Here is a 22,946-nt window from a genome sequence, read left to right as displayed (position 1 = left end):
TTCTTTATCCTTAGTAGGTAGATTGGTAAGTGGTCACCATAGCCGATAGTTTGCTCTTACATCGCTAATGCACCACCAATCTTGGGAAATAAGATGTTATGACCCTCGTGCCTGTAGTTATCAGTGTCGCACTCACCCTTCAAACCGGAACAGAGCAACACCAAATAATTGAATTGATATAACATTTGTTAATGATTTATCCATTAAAGTTAAGCATACAATTATTTTGGAGTTTAGATTTAAAGCGTTCAGGATGTTAATGGTGGTTACCTCGTTTATTATAAAGTAAAATCCCTATTCCACTGATGTATCTGCTGGGTTAAGGCCTCCTCTCTTATTCCCATCAATGTAAGGCATTCATTTCTGTTATAAGATTTGCTGAATATGTACTTTTTTGTATTAATAATAATGAATATTAATTCTGTAACTCTGTCTGTTCACGGCTAAATCACTGAACAGATTTTGATGAAATTTGTTGAGAATCTTGGATCTCAGAGCATAGGCTATTCTTTTATATAACACCCGTCTTCCCTTCCTCTATAGCGCGGGCGAAGCTGTAGGCGAAAACTAAAAAGATATAATTGTATATAAATAACTATGTATTACATTTGAAGAGCCGAGATGGAATAGTGGTTAGAACGCGTGATTCCTAACCGATGATCGTGGGTTCAAACCCGGCAGGCACCACTGAATTTTCATGTGCTTAATTTGTGTTTATAATTCATCTCGTGCTTGACGGTGAATGAAAACATCGCGAGGAAACCGAATCTAATTTCACTGAAATTTTGACACATATGTATTCCACTAACCCGCATTGGAACAGCGTGGTGGAATAAGCTCCATACCTTCTCCTCAAAAAAGGGGAAGAGGCCTTAGCCCAGCAGTGGGACATTCACAGGCTGTTACTGTTACTGTACATTTAAAGAAATGAGTAACGAGTGAATATACTCATCAGATATTCTACCGCAAAACAGCAATACTTGATATTGTTGAGTTCCGGTTTGAAGGGTGAGTGAGCCAGTGTAATTACAGGCACAAGGGACATAAAATCTTAGTTCCCAAGGTTGGTGGCGCATTGGGTATAAGCGATGGTTGACGTTTCTTACAATGCCAATGTCTAAGGGCGTTTGGTGACCACTTACCATCAGGTGGCCCATATGCTCGTCCGCCTTCCTATTCTATAAAAAAAAAAAAGAATTTCGTGCCGTATCGTATCGGTAGAATTTTCATTTTCTTATAATCACACTGACCCACCCTCACCTTACCCTTGAAACCGAAATACAATAATGTTATTAGAAGGCGATTTGTAGAAAGGTAGACTAGATTCCCCGAATATCGTTAGAACACAAAACATAACTTAACGTAATCGGTTAACTAACAAATTACAACGAATGTCCATATCCCAGTTCTCTCAATTACTTAATTGGCTCGATTAAGTTATTAATTCTAATAAGTCATGACTTCCTTGGTGACGAATACGGGGTTAAGTGTTGATGACTCTCGGTGAGGATTTCGGATCGTGTAGTCTTTTTTTTTCTTATATAGAATAGGAAGGCGGACGAGCATATGGGCCACCTGATGGTAAGTGGTCACCAACGCGCTTAGACATTGGCACTGTAAGAAATGTTGATCATCGCTTACATTGCCAATGCGCCATCAACCTTGGGACCTAAGATTTTATGTTCCTTGTGCCTTTAATTACACTGGCTCACTCACCCTTCAAACCGGAACACAACAATACCAATTACTGCTGTTTTGCGGTAGAATATCTGATGAGTGGGTTGTACCTACCCAGAAGAGCTTTAGAATTTATAAGAGACTTGAAAAGTGTAATCTTCTAGAGATCCTATTATTGGCCCAGTTGTGGGACACTAATCGGCTGATTTTTCTAATCCTTATTACATCGATCTAAACTTAGTGCTTTGTTATATAAGGAAGTGTTTCTTTCTTTGGTCGGTTCTTCTTGCTTCTGAGTTGTTTATCTCCGAACCGGTGGTAGATTTATGACAATCAATAAGTAAGTGTAACGCTTCTATATTGAATGAAGATTTTTGACTCTTGAATGGCCTGACAGTGCACAGATTATGAAGGTGACCAGGTCGCCCATTTGCACATCTGCAATTCGACACACTGTCCTGAATCATTCGAGCTAATTTAACGAAGATTTGATATTAAAATCTGAAACGGAACCCGAGTCGTAACAAAGAATCTAAAATTAGCTTCAATGGCCATCATTCACGGATGCTGAAACAATGAAAACGTTAATATCGAATCGTTTATGGCGAAAAGGTTCCTTATATTGAAATTTAAATAGGTATATAGCGTTGATTAAAACAGAATGGCTCTACGTAGAATCTACGTAGCAAGTTATTATGTACTTACCATTTTAACTTATATTATAAAAGCATAAGTGAGTGTTTTTTTGTTTGTTTGATTGTTACGCTTTATCACTGCTTTATTACTGGTGGTAGGGCTTTGTGCAAGCTCGTCTGGGTAGGTACCACCCACTCATCAGATATTCTACCGCAAAACAGCAATACTTGATATTGTTGTGTTCCGGTTTGAAGGGTGAGTGAGCCAGTGTAATTACAGGCACAAGGGACATAAAATCTTAGTTCCCAAGGTTGGTGGCGCATTGGATATGTAAGCGATGGTTGACATTTCTTACAATGCTAATGTCTAAGAGCGTTGGTGACCACTTACCATCAGGTGGCCCATATGCTCGTCCGCCTTCCTATTCTATAAAAAAAAAAAAATCGCTTTAACTACTCAACAGATTATCGTGATATATTTCATATATGTTCTCAGAGATACAGAACAGGCCGTAGTTTCTTTTTTTTATAGATAGAATAGGAAGGCGGACGAGCGAATGGGCTACTTGATGGTAAGTTGTCAACACCGCCAATAGACATCGATGCAGTTTTTCTGTCGATGTCTTAAAACACAATTTAATCACATGTAACTTTAATGGTGCTCACCCGGTTTGAACCAGTAATCTTCGGTTTAGATTCACGTCTTGCCACTGAGCCATTTCAGTCATGTGTGGGCCGAAATTTTCAAGTGACTTTTTGAATCAGTTTCAAATAGTTCCAACTGATTGAACTGTGCTGGAATTTTGCACACACATTTGACGCCGGTTTTTATACTATCTAGAACTAATGGTTCAAATAAAAGAATGTTATAAAAAAGCAATGTAAAGCTTAATTAAAACTTTACTTAATAAACATTTTTTTAAACATTTTATGAATCAATAGAATCATTGATAGAAATTTTAAGTGTTGTAAAATGCCTTATCAAAAAGCTTCACTCGCTCTTTAAAAAAGGAACCCTAAACATCTAACCCTCCACCGAGATGTTCCACTGAAATTAATCTATCCCTTTCACTTGTATCCGAATGAAAAGAGACAGCCGGCCTAAGGGCTGCTATGCGTGCGCATCTGCTGTCAAATGCTAAAATGGCTTTTTTGTAGTACAACAATTAATTGAATTGCAGCTCTTTTGCTATAATATTAAAGCTCAATTTCATTTTTGTTTAGCAAGCAAGTGCAGCTGTTACCAATGTTTATAACGTTCCCGGCACTTGGAGCTTTGCGTTCAGCGTCGTACCGTCACTCCGCCGGTAGGCCCCGTCGTGTGCGGACGTCTCTCGCGTCTCGTCGTAAATAATCGTGTTCAATTAAACGTAAATAACGCGTGAAGTGTTAACGTGACTGAAACAAATCGTGTATTAAAGTTTCGTGACTTGTGGAAATGTTTGATATGAATTAAGGATTAAATATTTAAAATATATTTTAATTCGTTTTGCTTTAAACCGTATAAATGATGGGTGTAAGCAGTTGTATGAGTCTGAGGCAGGCGAGAGGGTCGTGCCATTGCCCAGCTTGCCCTCGGGCTTCGGGACACGGGGTGTCGATGCCGCCTCAGACTTTGGTTCTGCCTCCAATGGCATTGGAACCGGAAACTACTCCGGTTAAGGACAAGAAAGGATCGAAAATGAAGGTCCTGAAAAAGATTAAGAAGAAAATCGGGCTAGGTAAGAATTATACGTATATACTTATTTAAATATGTAAATAATATAAATATATTCATATTTTAAGTCAACAATGAAAATAATACTATTTTATTTTCAATGATAGCGTAATATTGACAGTTGTTAACCGTTTTTAACGGTTATGTAGATGATTGTAGGTAAAACCAGCGATTTATTTTTCTTTTAACGGTAACAATATGTCGCGTAAAAATTATTTTAGCAAAAATCCCCTTTACGAAAAAAATTATATTAGTAATAAATATGCAATTATAAGTTTATAATATAAATATAAATATAATAATTCATGCTATTATACAAATGTTATAAAGAATACACCGATAAAGATATTTATTATTATTATATAGAAGTGTTGCAAGAATTAAAAATATACTATAAAATTTTAGTCCCACGTGTAGGGTAGATGATTTTTTTTTCGTTTATTATTCAGCTGTAACGTTAACAGTTAATTTTAAATATCTGATTTGTGTTTTAATTCGTTCGTTAGTTATCAAAATAGTGATGATATGGTTAGGGCGATATGGAATACTATCATTTGAATAAAAAAGATTTCGGTGAGTTGGTTTTTTTCATATTGTAATGTCTTTGCCTTAACAAGTCACGTGTGCGTGCCATTTTGGGTTCTCGTGTAATCGTTTATCGGAGACTGACATATTTTAATTAATTAAATTAATTGTATCTTCTTATCGAGATGGCTCAGTGGTTAGAACGCGTGAATCTTAACCGATGATCGTGGGCTCAAACCCGGGCAAGCACCACTGAATTTTCATATGCTTAATTTGTGTTCATAATTCATCTCGTGCTTGACGGTGATGGAAAACGTCGTGAGGAAATCTGCATGTGTCTAATTTCATTGAAATTCTGCCACGTGTGTATTCCACCAACCCGCATTGGAGCAGCGTGGTGGAATAAGGTCCAAACCGCTTTAGTTAAGCCGAGATGGCCCAGTGGTTAGAACGTGTGAATCTTAACCGATGATCGTGGGTTCAAACCCGGGCAAGCACGACTGAATTTTTATGTGCTTAATTTGTGTGTCTGTGTGTGTACCCAGTACAAAAAACTGTTTATTAATTATTATATATTTCATTTTAATAAATTTAATTTTAGGAATGTTTTGAAGAAGTTTCTGTTACTTATTTTATTATTTGTTTAATTTTATATGTTATTTTGATTTATTACCTTATTATTTCACTTGTGAGTTTTGCGTCTTCTTTCTTTTAATATTTGAATATTACAAATGTTGAAGATGTCGGAAAAAACATGGCGACTAGGAGCTTTACCAGCGTATGCCGCTTAAACCATTAGAGTTATATGTATTATTACGATACATAAACGTTCTATGTAGTCAAATGACTTGTGTGTCATGGTTGTCTATAAAGTATATAATAGTTTAAATAATGATTTTGAACAATATACTCATTTACCAAAGCGTATATAGATGCTTAAGGTATTTTAATAGTAAATAATCAATAAATGAAATATTGCACGCGAAATAGTTTTTTTTTTTTTTTTTAATAAACGTCTACGAGGCCAAGACATTAAGAAAAAGCCTAAACATTCTTTACCATATAGGTATATTATATTATTTGAAAACGTATGGTATTTCGCATTTATACAAGACTTGTGTAGTAATGAAGTTTGGTCATCAAGACGCGTGCCACCTGCCTTTGTTTTTTATTTATTTTTTTAAACAGCTGCTTGTTGCTGTTACACCTTGCTAGTTTATATAACTTATGTTTTTAATTGAGTTTACTTATTGAGAAAAGAGGTCGATGATAAAAGTTTTCATGGATTAAAAAACAAGTAAGTAATTTGTTAATTGTCAATTTTCAATTGTTCGTAATATTATACTAATTAAAATATTACTTAATGGGTGATTTAATAATTTACGTCATTATTAAAATTAATTATAAAAATCCTATAAAGGTTTTATAACTATGTAGATAAAAACCTCTTTTGTGTTTTGAATATAAAGAAAAACGTGACTTTAAAACGTAAAAAAAAAAATACTAAAAATGCGAAATAATACAAATCGGCCAGATGTCGAGGAAACATTACCGGAAGTCGCCTACACCAGATGTACTTTGGAATTGTTTAATTACCGAGTTTCGGGCATAGAGACGTATGTCCCCTTTAGTATTTGACTCTAATGACACAGTGTAGAACACATGTATTTTTTGCCTAATATTACGGGTTCAAATCCGAATAGCGCTGTATTCAAGTGCTTAATTTTCGTTTATAATTTATATACCACCCCGCATAGTAACAGCGTGGTGTAATGTTCTCTAAAAACCTTTTTTATATATCAAGGGTTTTTTTTATATCAATGTTCTCCATAGACGCCATCTTTGATATTTGAAAGCTTTACAGGCTATTTCTATTCGTGGTTATTGTTATAATTATACATGTAGTATCGCTATCTCTTTCTCATTAGTCAGTTTTAAAAAGGATAAATGTTTCAGTTCTGTCATATAGAATCCGTGTTGGCTTAAATAATTAGAAGTCGAGATGGCCCAGTGGTAAGAACGCGTGAATCTTAACCGATGAACGTGGGTTCAAACCCGGGCAAGCACCTCTGAATTTTCATGTGCTTAATTTCTGTTATAATTCATCTCGTGCTTTTCTGTGAAGGAAAACATCGTGAGGAAACCTGCATGTGTCTAATTTCATCGAAATTCTGTCACATGTGTATTCCACCAACCCGCATTGGAGCAGCGTGGTGGAATAAGCTCCAAACCTTCTCCTCAAAAAAGGGAGAGGAGGCCTTAGCCCAGCAGTGGGACATTAACAGGCTGTTACTGTTACTGTTTTTACTGTTAAATAATTAATTAATAAATTCGGATTGGTGTTTGAACGTATTTGAAAGTCTTAATAGTTATTTTCAAAATAGCTTGAAGTTCTTTTTTTTAATAAATCAGACCTTCTTTTTATTTTATGTTTTGGCAGAATGTATATGATGTCTTTAATTCATTAACGAAAGATACGAAAAAAAAAAATTGATTTAATCAGCTGAATTTTTGACGTTCTCGATTTAAAAATGGTTTTTCTTATTTTATTGTTTGTAATACTCATGTGTAGGTGTTGCTTTCTTATAAGTCGTGCTCTTATAATTTTTATTTTGTTCGATTGTATGTCGTGAAAGAGCTATTAGTACGCTTTGTGAATGTTAAAGGGAAATCGTACTGCCTTCTACATTTGTTATGGTTCAAGCTTAGACCATTATGAATATATGGGACACGTTTTATTTTTTTTAATTTACATGAACAAAGGAAATTTTTGTTCGGCATTTTGTTTTGTTGTACAAAGATCATGTTCATGCAATATTTTTTTTTTTTCACTTAATATTGTATCTAAGTTTTATGAACTCGCATTCGTCCGTATGCGGGCTTTAGCCTCGAGAAGGTCGTCTTTAAAAAAGTTTAAGAGCTCAAGACAGCTGTGCTCGTCTTTTGAAAATCGAACCTTGTGTAAGCAGCTGACTGTGTTAGGGTTGCCAGTTGAACTTAATACATTATTTGACATCAGAAATAACCAATTTATGGTGAATAGGTATATTAAAATATCTACTTATATATCAATAAGTATGAACTTACTGGTAGTAGGGCTTTGTGCAAGCTCGTCTGGGTAGGTACCGCCCACTCATCAGATATTCTACCGCAAAACAGCAGTACTTGGTATTGTTGTGTTCCGGTTTGAAGGGTGAGTGAGCCACTGTAATTAAAGGCACAAGGGACATAACATCTCGAGGTTGGTGGTGCATTGGTGATGTAAGCGATTGTTAACATTTCTTACAATGCCAATGTCTATGGGTGTTGGTGACCACTTACCATCAGGCCCATACGCTCGTCTGCCTTCCTATTCTATAAAAAAAAGAACTACTTAATTTTCTTCATTTATATTCTTACTTATAATATGTTTGTGTGAGTACATACAATTTCTGCTGTATATTGTTTTACACCGTTCTATATTTAAAATATACGAAAATGTGAACGTGTAATGTATATTATTAAAAAAAAACACGTTGTCTTGTTTAGTGTGCTTGACAACCCTGTCCGTCTGCGCAAGCGCACGCCCCTGGTGTCCCGTTGCAAAACAGCTGGCATTTGAGAATGAGAGTAAGGGAGACGAAGCAAAAGTTTCCATATAAATGAACGAGACAGCAAATCTCGTGATAAGCTCCTGTACACTGATAACACGTACTAATTTTAACGCGACTACTAAAACGGGGAGTATGCTTAATATATGATTTTTACTTAAGCTAGTATTCGCCTGTAGTTTCGCCCGCGTGTTGGGGGAAAGGGGTGGGTATTAGGTAAAAAAAGTAGCCGATGTCCGTCCTTGGGGTTCAAGCTGGCTTCATACCAAATTTTATTAAAATTGGTTCAGCGGTTTAGCCTTGAAAGCGTCACACTCTAGTCACATCCTCAAATATCCTCAATCCTGTCACGGTATAACCAGCTCGAGTTCCGATCGGCTTCTTACCTAAATTTTCAGCCTAAATTTGACAGATTTTTTGTTCCATACAATCGACCGTCACATCCAATTCAGAGTGGTTGTGCTGGGTCCACTCTTTTTCATAATCTATTCTCGTTTTACCGTAAAATGGTGGTTATTATCGCGACAATAATGCTTGTATAATGAAAATATTAAAAATGCAGTTATTTAGTACAATGATCACATAATAAATCTAAAGTCTTCGATATTAAATATAATTTATGTGCAAATATATACGTTAAAACACTCGGGATTGTTAAATGAATGTAATGTATTTATAGTACGATAACAGATGAGCAAACGAATCAAAGATGGCGGAGACGTAAAAAAATTTATAAAGGTTCTTGGAAGCAATTTTAAATTGCCATTTTATTAGATATGATAGAGCCGAGATGGCCCAGACGATCGTGGGTTCAAACCCGGGCAGGCACCACTGAATTTTCATGTGATTAATTTGTGATTATAATTCGTCTCGTGCTTGACGGTGAAGGAAAACGTCGTGAGGAAACCTTCATGTGTCTAATTTCATTGAAATTCACGTGTATTCCACCAACCCGCATTGAAGCAGCGTGGTGGAATAAGCTCCAAAACCTTCTCCTCAAAAAGAGAAGAGGAGGCCTTTAGCCCAGCAGTGTGATATGATGATATATATGAATGTAGATGGATTGAAGATTATATGTACATTAGTTTAATAGCTAAACGGTATACGACAAGCCGACAGGCGTCCGTTGTAAGCCCTCCGGTTACTGTCATACCCTCAAGCTGATGTCCCACACCGTTAGGAATAGCCCAATAACAATTTATATTTATAGATATTCTACTGCTAAACGGTTGGGTATACATAGTATTGTTCCGTTTTGGTTTGATGGGTGAGTGACCCAGTGTAACTACAGGCACAACTAGCGTATTGGCGATGAAAGGAATTGTTAATGTTTCTTATAGCGCCAATGTCTATGGGTGGTGGTGACCACTTAAGAGCTGGTGGCCCAATTGCCCAACCGCCTGACAATACAATAAAAAAAGAAGTCTAGAAAATTGATTTGGAATATAAGTTTGTTTAATAAGGTAACTTAAAGGGATAAGTTTATGTATGGGGTAACCTATGGAGGGTAGCTAGTTAATAAAAACAGGTTATTTTTTATGTTGATTGTTTTAAAACAAGATATATTGGTTAAATAATTATTTCTTTGTTCTTTTATTCAACTAAATATATAAATAGTATATAAGGTTTATATAAAAATGTGTTCATGTAACTTTGGTACGTGTTTCGTTCGTGGTGTAATTTATTAGAAAAAAATATCGATATCAGCTGTCGTACTAACATTTTCTTAAATCGTTTGTCCTTATCATCCACGAATAATTTCCCATCTTCCATCCCTTGTAAAGGTTACTATTATTGCAGACAGCTGCCCGATACATACACTGGTGTATTCCTATATACATGAAAGAGATAGATACAGCAGATGGATACATTCGACATGGATTAAGTTTATCGCCTTGAAAGCCATTGAAAAAATATTTTACATTTTGCGAAGTTAGATAACGACTGAACGGTAATTCTTAACGGCCATTATGTATTCCTATTTTGAATTTAAATGTGGAATTCAATAAAAACTACTCATAATTTAGTTATAGGAATTTAGTATCTTAAATGCTCCAAAATTTCGATGAAAACTGGTAACATTTAAAGGGACGTTCGAATTTCGAAATTTTTGGAACGCCGAGAATTCTTCGACCGTTTCTCACGATCATTAGCGCTGAATCGGTCTTCGAAATTCGAATCGTGCGTGATCTACGGTTGTTGCTGTCTTGTCTTTGTAATTGCTTGAAGATAGGCCTAACGTTCACTGCTGTAGATACCATTCTCACTTCGTATCTTTCTGTTCACTCTAAATAAGCGCTACAGAAAGAGTACGCGATAGTATTCTAGGACAGTTACATATAAATCGTTTTCATATTTTATCGGTTGTAGTGGGTTTACAGATAAGCTTTAAAACAAAGCGATGAAGCTCAGTGTGAACGGTGCTTAAGTTTCGATAGGCCCTATTTACCGTCGTTTTATTGCCCACGATATTTTGAAATGTATTATAGCGGTGAGTTGTAAGCGTAATAAAAGTTTCATCTTTTCTAACTATTTATTATTATTCGTATATCGCGTTGTCTGTATTTTTTTTTTTTATAGTATAGGAAGGCGGACGAGCATATGGGCCACTTGATGGTTGGTCACCAAACGCCCTTAGACATTGGCAATGTAAGAAATGTTAACCATCGCTTACATCACCAATGCGCCACCAACCTTGGGAACTAAGATGTTATGTCCCTTGTGCCTGTAATTACAATGGCTCACCTTTCAAACCGGAACACAACAATACCAAGTACTGCTGTTTTGCGGTAGAATATCTGATGAGTGGGTGGTAACCTACCCAGACGAGCTTGCACAAAGCCCTACCACCAGTATGTTGCTGTATATTATTTTGACTTCATTAAAAGTTTATCTTATTGTGATCTTAGAGCGAGAAGAAATTGTTACCGTTATGATGAATGAATTGACCGAATTTTCACGGTTTTTTGATGAAATCTGTTGAATTTTGTGATATTTCCTTTTTTATTGTAGCCGACTTCAAAAACATTTTCAATTTAATGTGTTTTTTTTATAATTGTATTTACAATAAAAACAAGCTTACTGAAGTTTGTTTTTAATTTTTTTTATTAAGTAAGTGACATTAATCATAGGCAGCCTAGCCTATCTTTTTTATCTTTGTTGTAGTTTATATTTATATATATATATATATATATATATATATATATATATATATATATATATATATATATATATATATATATATATATATATATATATATATAGTAGTTACAATTTTTCTACATAAGTCAAGTACCAGGAAATCAGAAGGCTCTAGCAGGTTTTGCGTTTGGCGAGAGGTCACCGGGTCGTGGGATGAGTTTACGAGAATAGTCGTTACGGGATGGGCTGTTACGTAATGTTGCCATTTTACTTAGTGTATTACGTTACGTGGTTAATAAAGGAGTGTTTGCTTTAGATTGCTATCACAGAACGCTATCAATTCTCTTAAACGAATTGCATATTTAAAATTATTTTAATATTAGAAGGAAATACAGGTTAAAGAAACTTTATTTCTCATTAAGAATCATATTAACTAACATGAGAACATAATATTATTACAATAATTGCCTAGCGGCGTAATAGGAATAAATATTACTGTTTTTTTTATATATCGAACGGAATTTCTTTTAGCTTAATATGAGGGAAGTAACTTTTTACTGTTTAAATATAAATTGATATTCTAGTTCTTTTTATTGTTTAAACTAGATGATTGTAATGATGTACGCAAGCGCTTTGTTATCCAATTTATTCAGATCACAATTTCCTTTTACGTTATAATCTTCCAAATATACGTATGCGTAATTATAATGTATAAATTATTATAAAACTACATTAAAAACGTTTTAGATTGTTTTATTATGTATGACCTTATTTACAATGTATACATACTAAAAAATGCAGTTTTATCGTGGGCCAGTTAAACCCGTTTTCCGTTTTTTTTAAGCTAAAAAATTTAAATATTGAAATAAATTTATTATATGGCAAACACATTAAAACTGGTTCTACATTTTCCCACAATAACCGATAAGGAAATGGAATAAAAGAAACTTTTTGCTTAAAAATAATGATCCGGCAACCAGATGTTTATGGTAACCCTTTGAAAAATTTTTCAAAATTCGAACTTCTCCGAAGCGGCGCGTGGGAATCGAGACGTCAGTATGGTACAGGAAAAGTGAATATGCATTTGTTTTAATCCTTAAGCTTAAGGAAATAGAGTTGTAAATTGTATTTTCACCTAATTTACATAAATTGTCATTTGTATACACGTTTTGAATCGCTAATTCTTTTGTATTACAATTGCAAGATGTTCTGCTTCCGGCACATTGCTCAAATGTCCATTTCACCTGTTACTGCGTTATGAGCGCCTAGTACCTGAATGAACAAATATAAAAAAAAAGTTGCTAAAGTTATTCGAAATTTGAATTTGATCTAGGTTGATGTGGTATTTGTATAGACAGGTAGGTGATTTTTTTTTATTATGATAATTTAAACCATAATCTAATCTCGTCTCATCATGAATATGAAAATTCTCAATATGAAGAAACAATTAATCGAATTTATAGCTAAATATAATTTTACTAGTTTGGTTTCTCTCCGTAAAGGGTTTTAATGAAAGCGTGTGAACGTAATAAAGGTATTTCACGTATTGGACGGAAAGTGGTTTACTGCGGGAAAATAAATTGTAGAAGGAAGCGTTCCATGAATCTCTTCACGGCTTATAATCTCCTGGTACTTAGGTTTGTATGACCGTGATATATATATATATATATATATATATATATATATATATATATTTTTTTTTTTGTTAACATCGTTTTTTTATTGTTTGTCTATTATAGAATAGATAGATGATAGCACACAGTTGGTAAAATAAACAAAGACGTGATACCTCAATATTACAAAGATTTAAAAAAAATGGGACTCGTGGGTCCTGTCGATTAAACGGCAATAGACTATAGAAGTCCCGAATTAAAATCGGTATCCGATGACAGAATGAATCGATACATCGCACCGAAAGGTGAGGTTCCCACGATCCGTGAGAGCGTTAGAGCGTGACGCGAGCTGTGACCACAGGTGAGAGCAGGCGAGATGGCTATAGTTCCAGCGTTCTAATTACGTAAACAGTTACTTGTCAAAATGCGTTACACTATTTTAGACACAATATTAATGCACTTAAAGCGTGTAATTCATTGTAATTAAAAATCGAACGACTTCTTTTAAAAAGTTGCAAATGCCTTTTTAAAATGGCAATTAATTTTGATATTATTTTTTTACTTGAAGTAATTTTGGAAATGATAAATAATACCTAAATACAATGAGCATAATACAAAGATTTACTAATGAAAGTGGTTAGTGCTTTATGTAAACAAGAATATGCGTGACGTTAATATAGACTTTGAGTTGTTTGGATAAGGTTTGATTTTGTTTAATCGTTTTAATGTGTAAGGATGCCTCTGGGAAAGGCGATTGTGAAACAAAACACGTCTTGATATCATCTATGCGCGATGGAATTGTTAGATATTCTTGACGTACACAAAATATTTTTCTTTGATTTAATGCGACAGTTAATGCATTCATTTTTTCATATGAAACGCGCTACAGATTATAAATGTGTCGGAATAGGCCCGAAATAGGTTTTATGGTAAGTGTTCTAACCTTGTTTGGTAAGAACAAGCTTGAAGGTTTTGTAAAAATGTTTTTGTATCTGTATTTATAAAAATTAAAACAACAGCGAATAACGAAAGTGAGACCGTTTCCCACGGTATTAATAATTAAAAATAAAGGATAACCTGTCTAACTAGTATTACGCATTTGTTTGGCTCTTATTGTAATAGCAGTAAGGACGAGTTTTTTGTCAGCATCTTATTATTATTATTCACTAACAATAAGATTTGATATTCATAATTCTATGTTACTAAGACTTGAATATATGTATGTTATTTTCACCAATTGAATATTTCATTAAATTAAAAAAAAAAAAAAACAATAAAATGTTTTAAAAAATAAACAAAATGGCCGACCAAGTAAAGAGTACATCGTCCAAGTGACAATTACGCCGTGGGAAACGGATGCTTAACCGTTATTCCTCTTCGTTGTCTATTTTTTTTTTTACTTGTTCGTGTTTATGTTATCCTGGTACTGTTTTATCGTGATCTTGTGTGCATTATACTGCCTTTTTTTATAGATTAATAGCTAATTTAATGGAGGGTAATGATTAGTAGCAGTGTTTATCTGTGTGGTTACACTGTACAGCTTAAACACTCGTTGAATATCAATTTCAGACGGGTTGCTTCTAACTTTATAAGTAAATGTTGCTTCAATATATGTAATTGTTTCTCTATTGTTCTCCTTATGTAATTATAGTTGTGTTCAAAATGACTTGTTTATCTTTTTAAAACATCTATATGACCGAAAATAACGTCTAGAAACTATCAAAATTATTAATAACATTAAATTTTACTATAGTAATGTTATAGCATTACCGTATACAAATTATATTGCGTCGAAAGTTAAATGGTATATTTAAACAATTACGCCTATAAAAAAAAGCTCCAAGTTCGTCCATCGTTATATATTCGCTTACACGATTTTCGACCTTAAAATTAAAAGCATAAGAACGTTACAAATAGAATTGATCCCTTTCAAATCGTTTCCCACGGCTGATGAATCATTAAAGCGTATGTGTTGTGGTAACATTATAAAGTAAAATTTTGTTCGAAAATACTCAATGACTTTCGTGTTTTAAATGTTTAAATTTGATTATATAATTGTTAAGCATTTATCATTAGTGATTATAGATAAGGTTTATTTAGGTTTAATAAATTTTACAGTTAAAAATAAATGGAATTATAATTTTGTACCTTTGTCTTTATAGTCTTTATAATACGAGCCCTTAGTCATTTATAGTGTGAGTGTTGCCAGCCCTATTATCTAATATCTTTTGTATCTTATGACGTAGCCTACACGTGTGACTTACTCTTTGTTTTAGACGGAATATTGCTCTTTGCCATTAGAATAGCTTGCGAATGAGTAGTCAGTACCTTCCATACGAGTTTGAACTTGGTCACCTCTCACTTTGCGTCAAGGATGGATTTTACCGGTGGGGGTTTTGTGCAGACCGGGCTGGGTGAGTGCTATGTAGATGTTAGGAGTTGTTTGTAGTTCTTGCAGTATTCATGGGCTAAGGTGACCTCTTACCCTCTAGTCCAAATGCTCGGTTTCTTTTGAAATTTATTAATATTAATATAATTATTTCTATTAATCATATGTACATAACAAGGAATTTGTTTAGTTTTCATTGCCTATAAAAATATAACGAAAAAAAAAACAATTTTATAATGTATAAATTGTAATAAATGAATATTAAATCACGAACTGAAATTATAACGCGTCTTAAATTTCTCCGAAATAAATTTAACTTCAAACGCCGTATATTTTAATCTGTATTTTATTTTGACAGTGATACGGACGGTGTTGATAATTTTTCGAGTTCTCGGAGGCACGCTCGATCATTTCCCACGATATATATATACATACATACATATGTAGGTACTACGAACACTTGGCAATTGTGATAAAATTATGTTTTATTATCGTGTTTAAAATATTTTGTTAAACTAGTTTTAGGTTGATATTTGTTGATAACTATATGTAAAGGATATGTTATATACTAGATATATATGTAACTTTAATCATACATTACTAACATACATGCATGCTTAATTTTTCTCATTATATATATTTTATGACTTTTAATGTCGAATTTATATTGATTATACATTATTAAGATTTTAAACTATACGTTATTATTTTCCATTCATTCATTCGTTATCATTCATTTAATACGCAACAATACAAGTCATTCTGCCTTTCAAGATCATAGCATCATCATTCTTTCTAATGAGCGTAATTATTAACATTGTTCTGGGTTTGTTTTAAAAGTGAGACTAGTTTTTATAATAACTCAACCGTGAGAAGTACATGGGCTCGTTTTGAGACCGTAAAAATGTTTAAAAAAAAAAAAGAAGAAGAAAATATATATTATTGTCTATGGTTTTTCTGTTTTACAATAATGTCTCTCTTGTCATATATTCGGAATGATTATTTTGTATTTATCTATATCACCGAGTTGCTCGTATGTGGTTTTGTGAATACTTATTATATATGTGGCAGAATCGCATCCGACGAATGCTTCCTGATATTGTTTTACTTATTTATTATGAGGGATGTTTTACGTGTGACCTCGATAGGAGCACGAGGAAAATAAATAATACCAATGGATACACGTGGTAGAACGTCATCTGACAAAGGCGGGTATAACGATATTTTCCTTCACAAAACTAAGCACATGACAAGTCAGTTGTGCTTGCCTACATATATTTGAACATATAATCTTCGGTTAAGTTTTACGTGTTCTAAAAATTGAATCAAAATGTTTTTTTTTGTTCACTGATATTATTATCTTTATTTCCTTCCTGTATTAAGTAATTTTTAATTCAAAGTTTCATAATATATTATGTGCAATAACAGGATGTACATAGACGTAAGAACCAACTGCAAAAAACATGTATAAAATTAAACCGATTGATAATTGTAATAAACTTATTTTGTATTTTTAATTCATATCTTAAGAAAAACATCGCAAAGATACCTACATATTCTGCCACACGTATAAAATTATGGATCCTTAATTTAAAATATATTATAACATAATAAAAACAAATTAATTGTAATAGTATATTTAAAAAGTTGAAATGAATAAAGTTGTCGTTGGAACGTGTTACGTTTCACATCCTATGACCATCACAAGATACCAGCATCCGTTTCCCGTGGTTGTGGTTATCTCGGATGCGGGACTGATTTCTACATACAAACTTCGTTGAACCATAAATGAAAAAAAATACAACCTATATATTAGTGTTATTTTTTTTTCATAATGATAAAGATTTTCGTTTTTGATTTCTCTGCTAACTGTCATATGTCATTGTCAAGAAGGGAATCAAAGATGGAGTTTCCCGCCTAAAATATAACAAAGCGGGAGCCATCTTTGAACGCGGGGGTGTCACAGATAATGAACAAATGTCCCACACATGGCGTTGGCCCACGGGGATTCGGAGTTAATAATGTACATCTTAGTTTAGAAATGCATTTATTAATAATAATAGCATCATAGAAATAAAACGAACTTTATATTTTTATTTCATTAAGTTTTAAGCTGTTGCTAACATGATAAAATGAAACTGTTATAAGCCGCCATTTTGTTTTAACCAATTTATTATATATATCTGCTTATTGTTACCAGAAAAATTGCATATGACGTCGCACACTATTCATTTAAGTACTATTTCTCAACTTCTCATATGTCATTATGCTATCTCGCTCATAAAGCATCATCTCTGTCTCTTTCGTTTAGCGTGGGCAATTTGTATCACGCGTGTTGGCTTTTTAGAGCGTCACGCTTCGATTAACCGTCTACTTTCAGTTGTATATTACTACAATTGTCTTAGTATGGCGTTGCTTCTAAAAAAACTTTAGTTTTTTTATTTAGTGAAGGCAAAGGTCCAATTTTTTAAGCCATAAATTAATTTTCTTTTTTTTTTTACTAAAAAAAAACTGATATAATATGTGATTGAGTTAAATATGTTTTATATCAAAGATAATGGTTATAACATCCTAAAAAGATAATTTAATTTGAAGGTTGTAGATAACTCATTGATTATAAATTAAATAATATTTATAACACAAAAGAGGTTAAATATAAATTACAGATTATATACATAGTGTTTTTTCTTAAGAATTAACATAAACTACATACTAACTTGAAATCAAAGACTATATATCTAACCTCAATATTATAACAAATAAATAAATAAATTAGTACTTTAATATATAATATATATTTGCATAGTATTAATATATTTGGGCCAAGATTTGGCCAAATTTCTAATAGTGAATCGTAATACATATCTTACTTGTTTTAAAGTAAATGCTTTAAATATTTTTTGTATATAAAACTGCCTGTTGGTAAATGATCATCATAGCGCATAGACATTGGCGCTGTAAGAAATATTAACCGTCCCTTGCATCGCCAATCCGCTGCCAACCTTGGAAACTAAGATATCCCTAGTGTCTGTAGTTAGACTGGCTCCTTTCAAACCAAAACAGGAAGACTAAGTAATGCCATGTAGCGGTAGAATATCTTACGAGTAGGTGCTACCTACCTTTGGGCTTGCACAAATCCCTATTGTAAAGTCTCACACTAAAGGTATGTCTAAAAGTTTTCCTTATTGTTCTAGAAAATTCTCCACGTCCGTGACTCATGGGTTCAAAATAGATCTCTTTGTGCGATCCTCCCTTTAAGGGTTCGTTTTTCTTTGTTAGTCTCAAGTCATAAATTTAGCTTTAAGACAGAGAAAGATCATTCGAGACAAAAACTGTCTGTGTAAAGACCTTGGACGTGTTAATCATGCTACTTAAAAAAAAAACGCTTTTGATTATACATATTATAAGATTTATTAATATTATTTTTCTGTAATGCTTGTATGAAATGTTGAAGTTGTTTCTTTTAAAATATATTCATACAAAAACAACTATGGTAGTTTCCATTCCACTGATCAGGCAACACAGGAAGGTCATAGACCCGTCCAGAAACCGTGACCGATGTGAGCCGTAGAGTTTTACGCCAGATTAAAAATAATTCAGAACTTTTTTTTTTTTAAATCTATTATATCATTGGATACGCTTAGAATTGGACTGAGTGTTATTTTTTAAAAATAAATCTATTAACTCCTTGGTTTACTATATTATTTTTTTTAATTAATTAGTATATTTGGCTGAATTATCGAGTCATCATAGACGAGCCTTTGCCTCGTAAAAAAAATTGAAATTGATTTTGCAACGCGTTATCTTTTCATTAATCACGACCTACTCTAAAGTTTTTTTTTTAATACCAATATTAAAACGGATATTATTACCCGTAATAAATACGTCCGTCCGTCTTCTAACAAACGACAAATAGGCAAATTTTTGATCTTTCATTTATGAATAATGTAATTAAGTTTTTTTGACAGTTCTAGGATAGTATCTAGATAACAATCAAAAAGTAATTAAGTTTATTAATTAAAACTTTCAAGAATGCTTGTCTTAATAAATAAATAAATATATAGTTTAAGTAATTAATCTATACATAGATAATAATGTATATTTTTCACGTTAGTGAATGTTCTATCTTTGAAATATTTATGCCCCTCCAGGGCCCCAGATTTCATTAGGCAGATGGCGCCCTTAAATGTAAGCTATTTCACGGTCCGGTTCGTTTCGAGGATAACTTAACTGAGATAAACAATTCGCTCAAGATGTTATCAGCATATAACATACATATATTAATACATAAAAAATAATTTATATTAATAAATAAGGAGACCGTGTTTTTTGTGTTATCTAACTGAAAAACATTACTAAACCAATTTACATAGAACTTTAACAGAAAATACAACTCGTTTCGGAGAAGGTTTTACTATATAATATTGTTATATAAAAAGATGCGCTTCGCAGTTTCATGCGGTTTAAATTTAGACTATGTATTCGACAAGCGGAGTTACTCGTTATATATTTACTATTTTGGTCCACAGATAAAGTATTTGTTATTAACTTAACTACATATATAGTCTATGATATGTAGATATGTAGTCTATAGTAGCCTTCGCCACATAGTTTCAGTAATAATTGTTATATATTATGTATATATACTTTTTATAATTATCTGCTTTATTTCTTGCGGTAAGAAAAAAATCTTAAGATTTTCTTCAGTTTATAAATCGTTGATCAAAAACAAATGTATCTTATCCAGCCGAACGCTCAACGCTCATTGGTCGCCTATGACGTCAATAACTGCCACCGACCAATGACAATACTGGATCTTGTCTTGTTGGGAAATTAATTAGTCTGTTCTTGATAATCGTTTCAGAAACTGTAATTTCTTCCATCGGTACATTATGAATTGTTTACGAGTATCTTGAAAGGTTTTTGTTTACGTTTTGTTATCGAACGTAAAGACGTACAAACAAAACGTTTTGTTTGTAATTAATTCGTTATCCATATATAGATTATTGTAAACAAGAATATCGCTTGATAGATATGATGCAGTGTTTTATATATTAACAGCAGTTCTGTACGTTTGTTTGTTTCACCTAACTCTTGAACGGTTAGACCGATTTGGATGAAATTTTGTGTGTATATTTTAATGGGTTGGATGATTTGACCCGGTAGGTGGCGCTGCTGTCGGTGTGTCACCAAATGAACAAAATGTCTGTATAGCAGGATATACATATGTAACACAATTATTGATAACATGATTTAATTTAATTATTATTGAGAAGGTAATAACGGGTAAGAAGCCCTTCTCCAGGGCTAGAGACAAAGCAATGGAAGTATTTCAGAATAAAATTAGAAATTTTGACATTTTTATGTTCAGAATAAACAGTTTATTAATTGTTATTAAGTTACTATTTCTAAACTATCGATAATATTACTTCAAGTGAAGAAAATCGAAACGATATTAATACGATTACACTGCCCCCTAAGTTATTTTATTTTCTCTACCCTCGAGAGTGTTAACAATACGCACTTTATTATTTCATCCCCCTTGAGAGTTTGACGACATAACCGCAGCTGTGAGATGCGGGGGTGTCTAGGTATTTCGATTTTTAGGCCGATTTTAAATAGGGAATTCCCCTTTGTATGTTCCATTAATACCACACGATCAAAGGATAAATCTTTGGAGGTTTGTATTAGAATATTAAGATTATATATAATTGTTTTTATTGATTGATGAAGTCGGGTATATAAGATTTGCCTGTGCGTGTGTTGTCTTATACAAAATTAATTTTAATCATCACAGAATATAAATCGGATATTTTGTTTAATAAAAAAAAAATTTAATACATTTTCCATCGATGCAAAAGAAAAACATCCTGCTTCCCCCTTCCTTCTAAAGTCCACGCGAGCTGGTTCTCGATGTCACCGCCTAACTGTGACATCAATTCCATCGCGAACAAAGAAATTTGGCAACTCCTTTCTTTGTCGCACTTCCAAAAAATCGAATTCCTTACCAGCTCACGTGTTCCCCTCCTCTTACAACCCGGGTTCCTTCAAACGAGGCGTGAAGAGGCATCTTGCGGGCCGGCAAGGCAAAGGCCGCTAGTGCAGAACGTTTTTCCCGTCTGTACTGGCCGTCGTCGCGTTTGGACTCTACTACCACTTACCATCAGGTGGAGTAGAGTCATTTGCCCTCCCGGCGAATATAAAAAAAAAACATGTTTGGTACATAAAGCACGGAGACACGCATGGTCGCAAGCGCATCCTGCCCTCCCCAAAGGGTGGGCAGTGAGCAGGAAGACTCCGTCATGCGTTTAAAATTACATAACATTAATTCTAGAATATTTTTTATATCGTTTTCTAGTTTAGATCGAGTGTAATGTATTTTTAATAGCGCCGTCTTAAGTAGGGCGAGGGGATGAGGAAGCCGTACAAAGTTATAAATTGACGTATTTTCTTAAGTTTTATAATTTAATTCAATAAATTAAGTTTAGCTTAAGTATTTTTTTTTATTTTTGTCTTACAGTCTTCACAAATGTGTTATCTGTGCGTTTGTTGTATTTTCCCATCGGTTCATAGTTTTAAATGTATGTATCATTTCCATCATCATTTCCAGGCAGCGTCACTATCAAAATTTTATGTTTTTTTTTTTTTTTAATTTTGTCTTCGTCTTGTTTCGTACCAGTTGTCTTCCTTGTTGCTGTCGTTAACTTGGTATTAACATTTCCGTCCTGTCATGATTTTGTTAGTATATAACACGCGTAACGCTGATAGACACAGTATAACTTTTATAGTACTACTTTATATATATATATATATATATATATATATAGTTTTATAGTACTAATGTATTACAAATTATATTCAACTTTTAAAACTATAAATAGGGATAAATTTAATGTCGTTTATATTTGTGTCTTAAGACCTTCAATGCACTGTTTTATGCGTTTTTAGTATTGTAATTATATTAATCAATACTAGTAAATAAGACTTTTTTTTGTACACTGCTGGGCAAAGCACGAGATGAATTATAATCACAAATTAAGCACATGAAAATTTAGTGGTGCTTGCCCGGGTTTAAACCCACGATCATCGGTTAAGATTCACGCGTTCTTACCACTGGGCCATCTCGGCTCCTGTATTTCCTAACTGAACTACTAAAGCAATTTACATAAAACTTTTACCAAAACATACAGCGCGGTTCAGAGAAGGTTTTAGAGTAAATAATAATGTTATGTAAGCAGCGGCGCATTGCAGATTCATACGCTCGAAGAAGTTTCAAATTTAATGTTCCTGTATTAACTATTATAAAATAATTTCATTATTATGAAACGTATATTAGTATTCAAGGTGATAACCCTATTAACGGTTCTTCCCCGTTAAATATAAACGCTTAAATATTTTATCAAATATGAGATGAGACACACAGTCTGTTAACGATTTGTTAATATACATTTGTCAATCAAGACGAGCAACTTTTATAGCTGGATGGCTTGCGACACTTGTCTATTACTAAATCTAGATCAAGATTGACGTCATAAGCGTCTAAGATTAGGTGGCGTGGCATCAGGAAGAGCCCGTGACGCAAAGCGTGGCATTTTGAATGCGCGCGCCCATCCAAGTTTCGGTTTGACAGATGATATTTACTATTTGGTAGTTTTTTTT

General features: G+C 33.3%; 1 protein-coding gene across 3 annotated transcripts in view; it reads left to right on the top strand.

The window, feature by feature from the left end:
* LOC126779485 (protein neuralized) overlaps window positions 1-22,946 on the top strand; it is a 41,569-nt gene that overhangs the window by 10,480 nt on the left and 8,143 nt on the right. Inside the window, exon 1 of one of the 3 annotated variants that reach the window (XM_050503496.1) lies at window positions 3,624-4,033. The exons of 1 other annotated variant lie outside the window; for it this stretch is intronic. In XM_050503496.1, coding sequence (XP_050359453.1) covers window positions 3,820-4,033 — 214 coding nt within the window. In that variant the 5' untranslated portion in view covers window positions 3,624-3,819. Of the gene's footprint in view, window positions 1-3,623; window positions 4,034-15,269; window positions 15,313-22,946 lie in introns of those variants that run through there. One more of the 3 variants, XM_050503497.1, reaches the window with a different exon arrangement.

Source organism: Nymphalis io, chromosome 29 (assembly GCF_905147045.1).
Source record: "Nymphalis io chromosome 29, ilAglIoxx1.1, whole genome shotgun sequence".
NCBI classification, from domain to species: Eukaryota; Metazoa; Arthropoda; class Insecta; order Lepidoptera; family Nymphalidae; genus Nymphalis; species Nymphalis io.
This window is presented reverse-complemented; position numbering and strand designations above follow the sequence as displayed.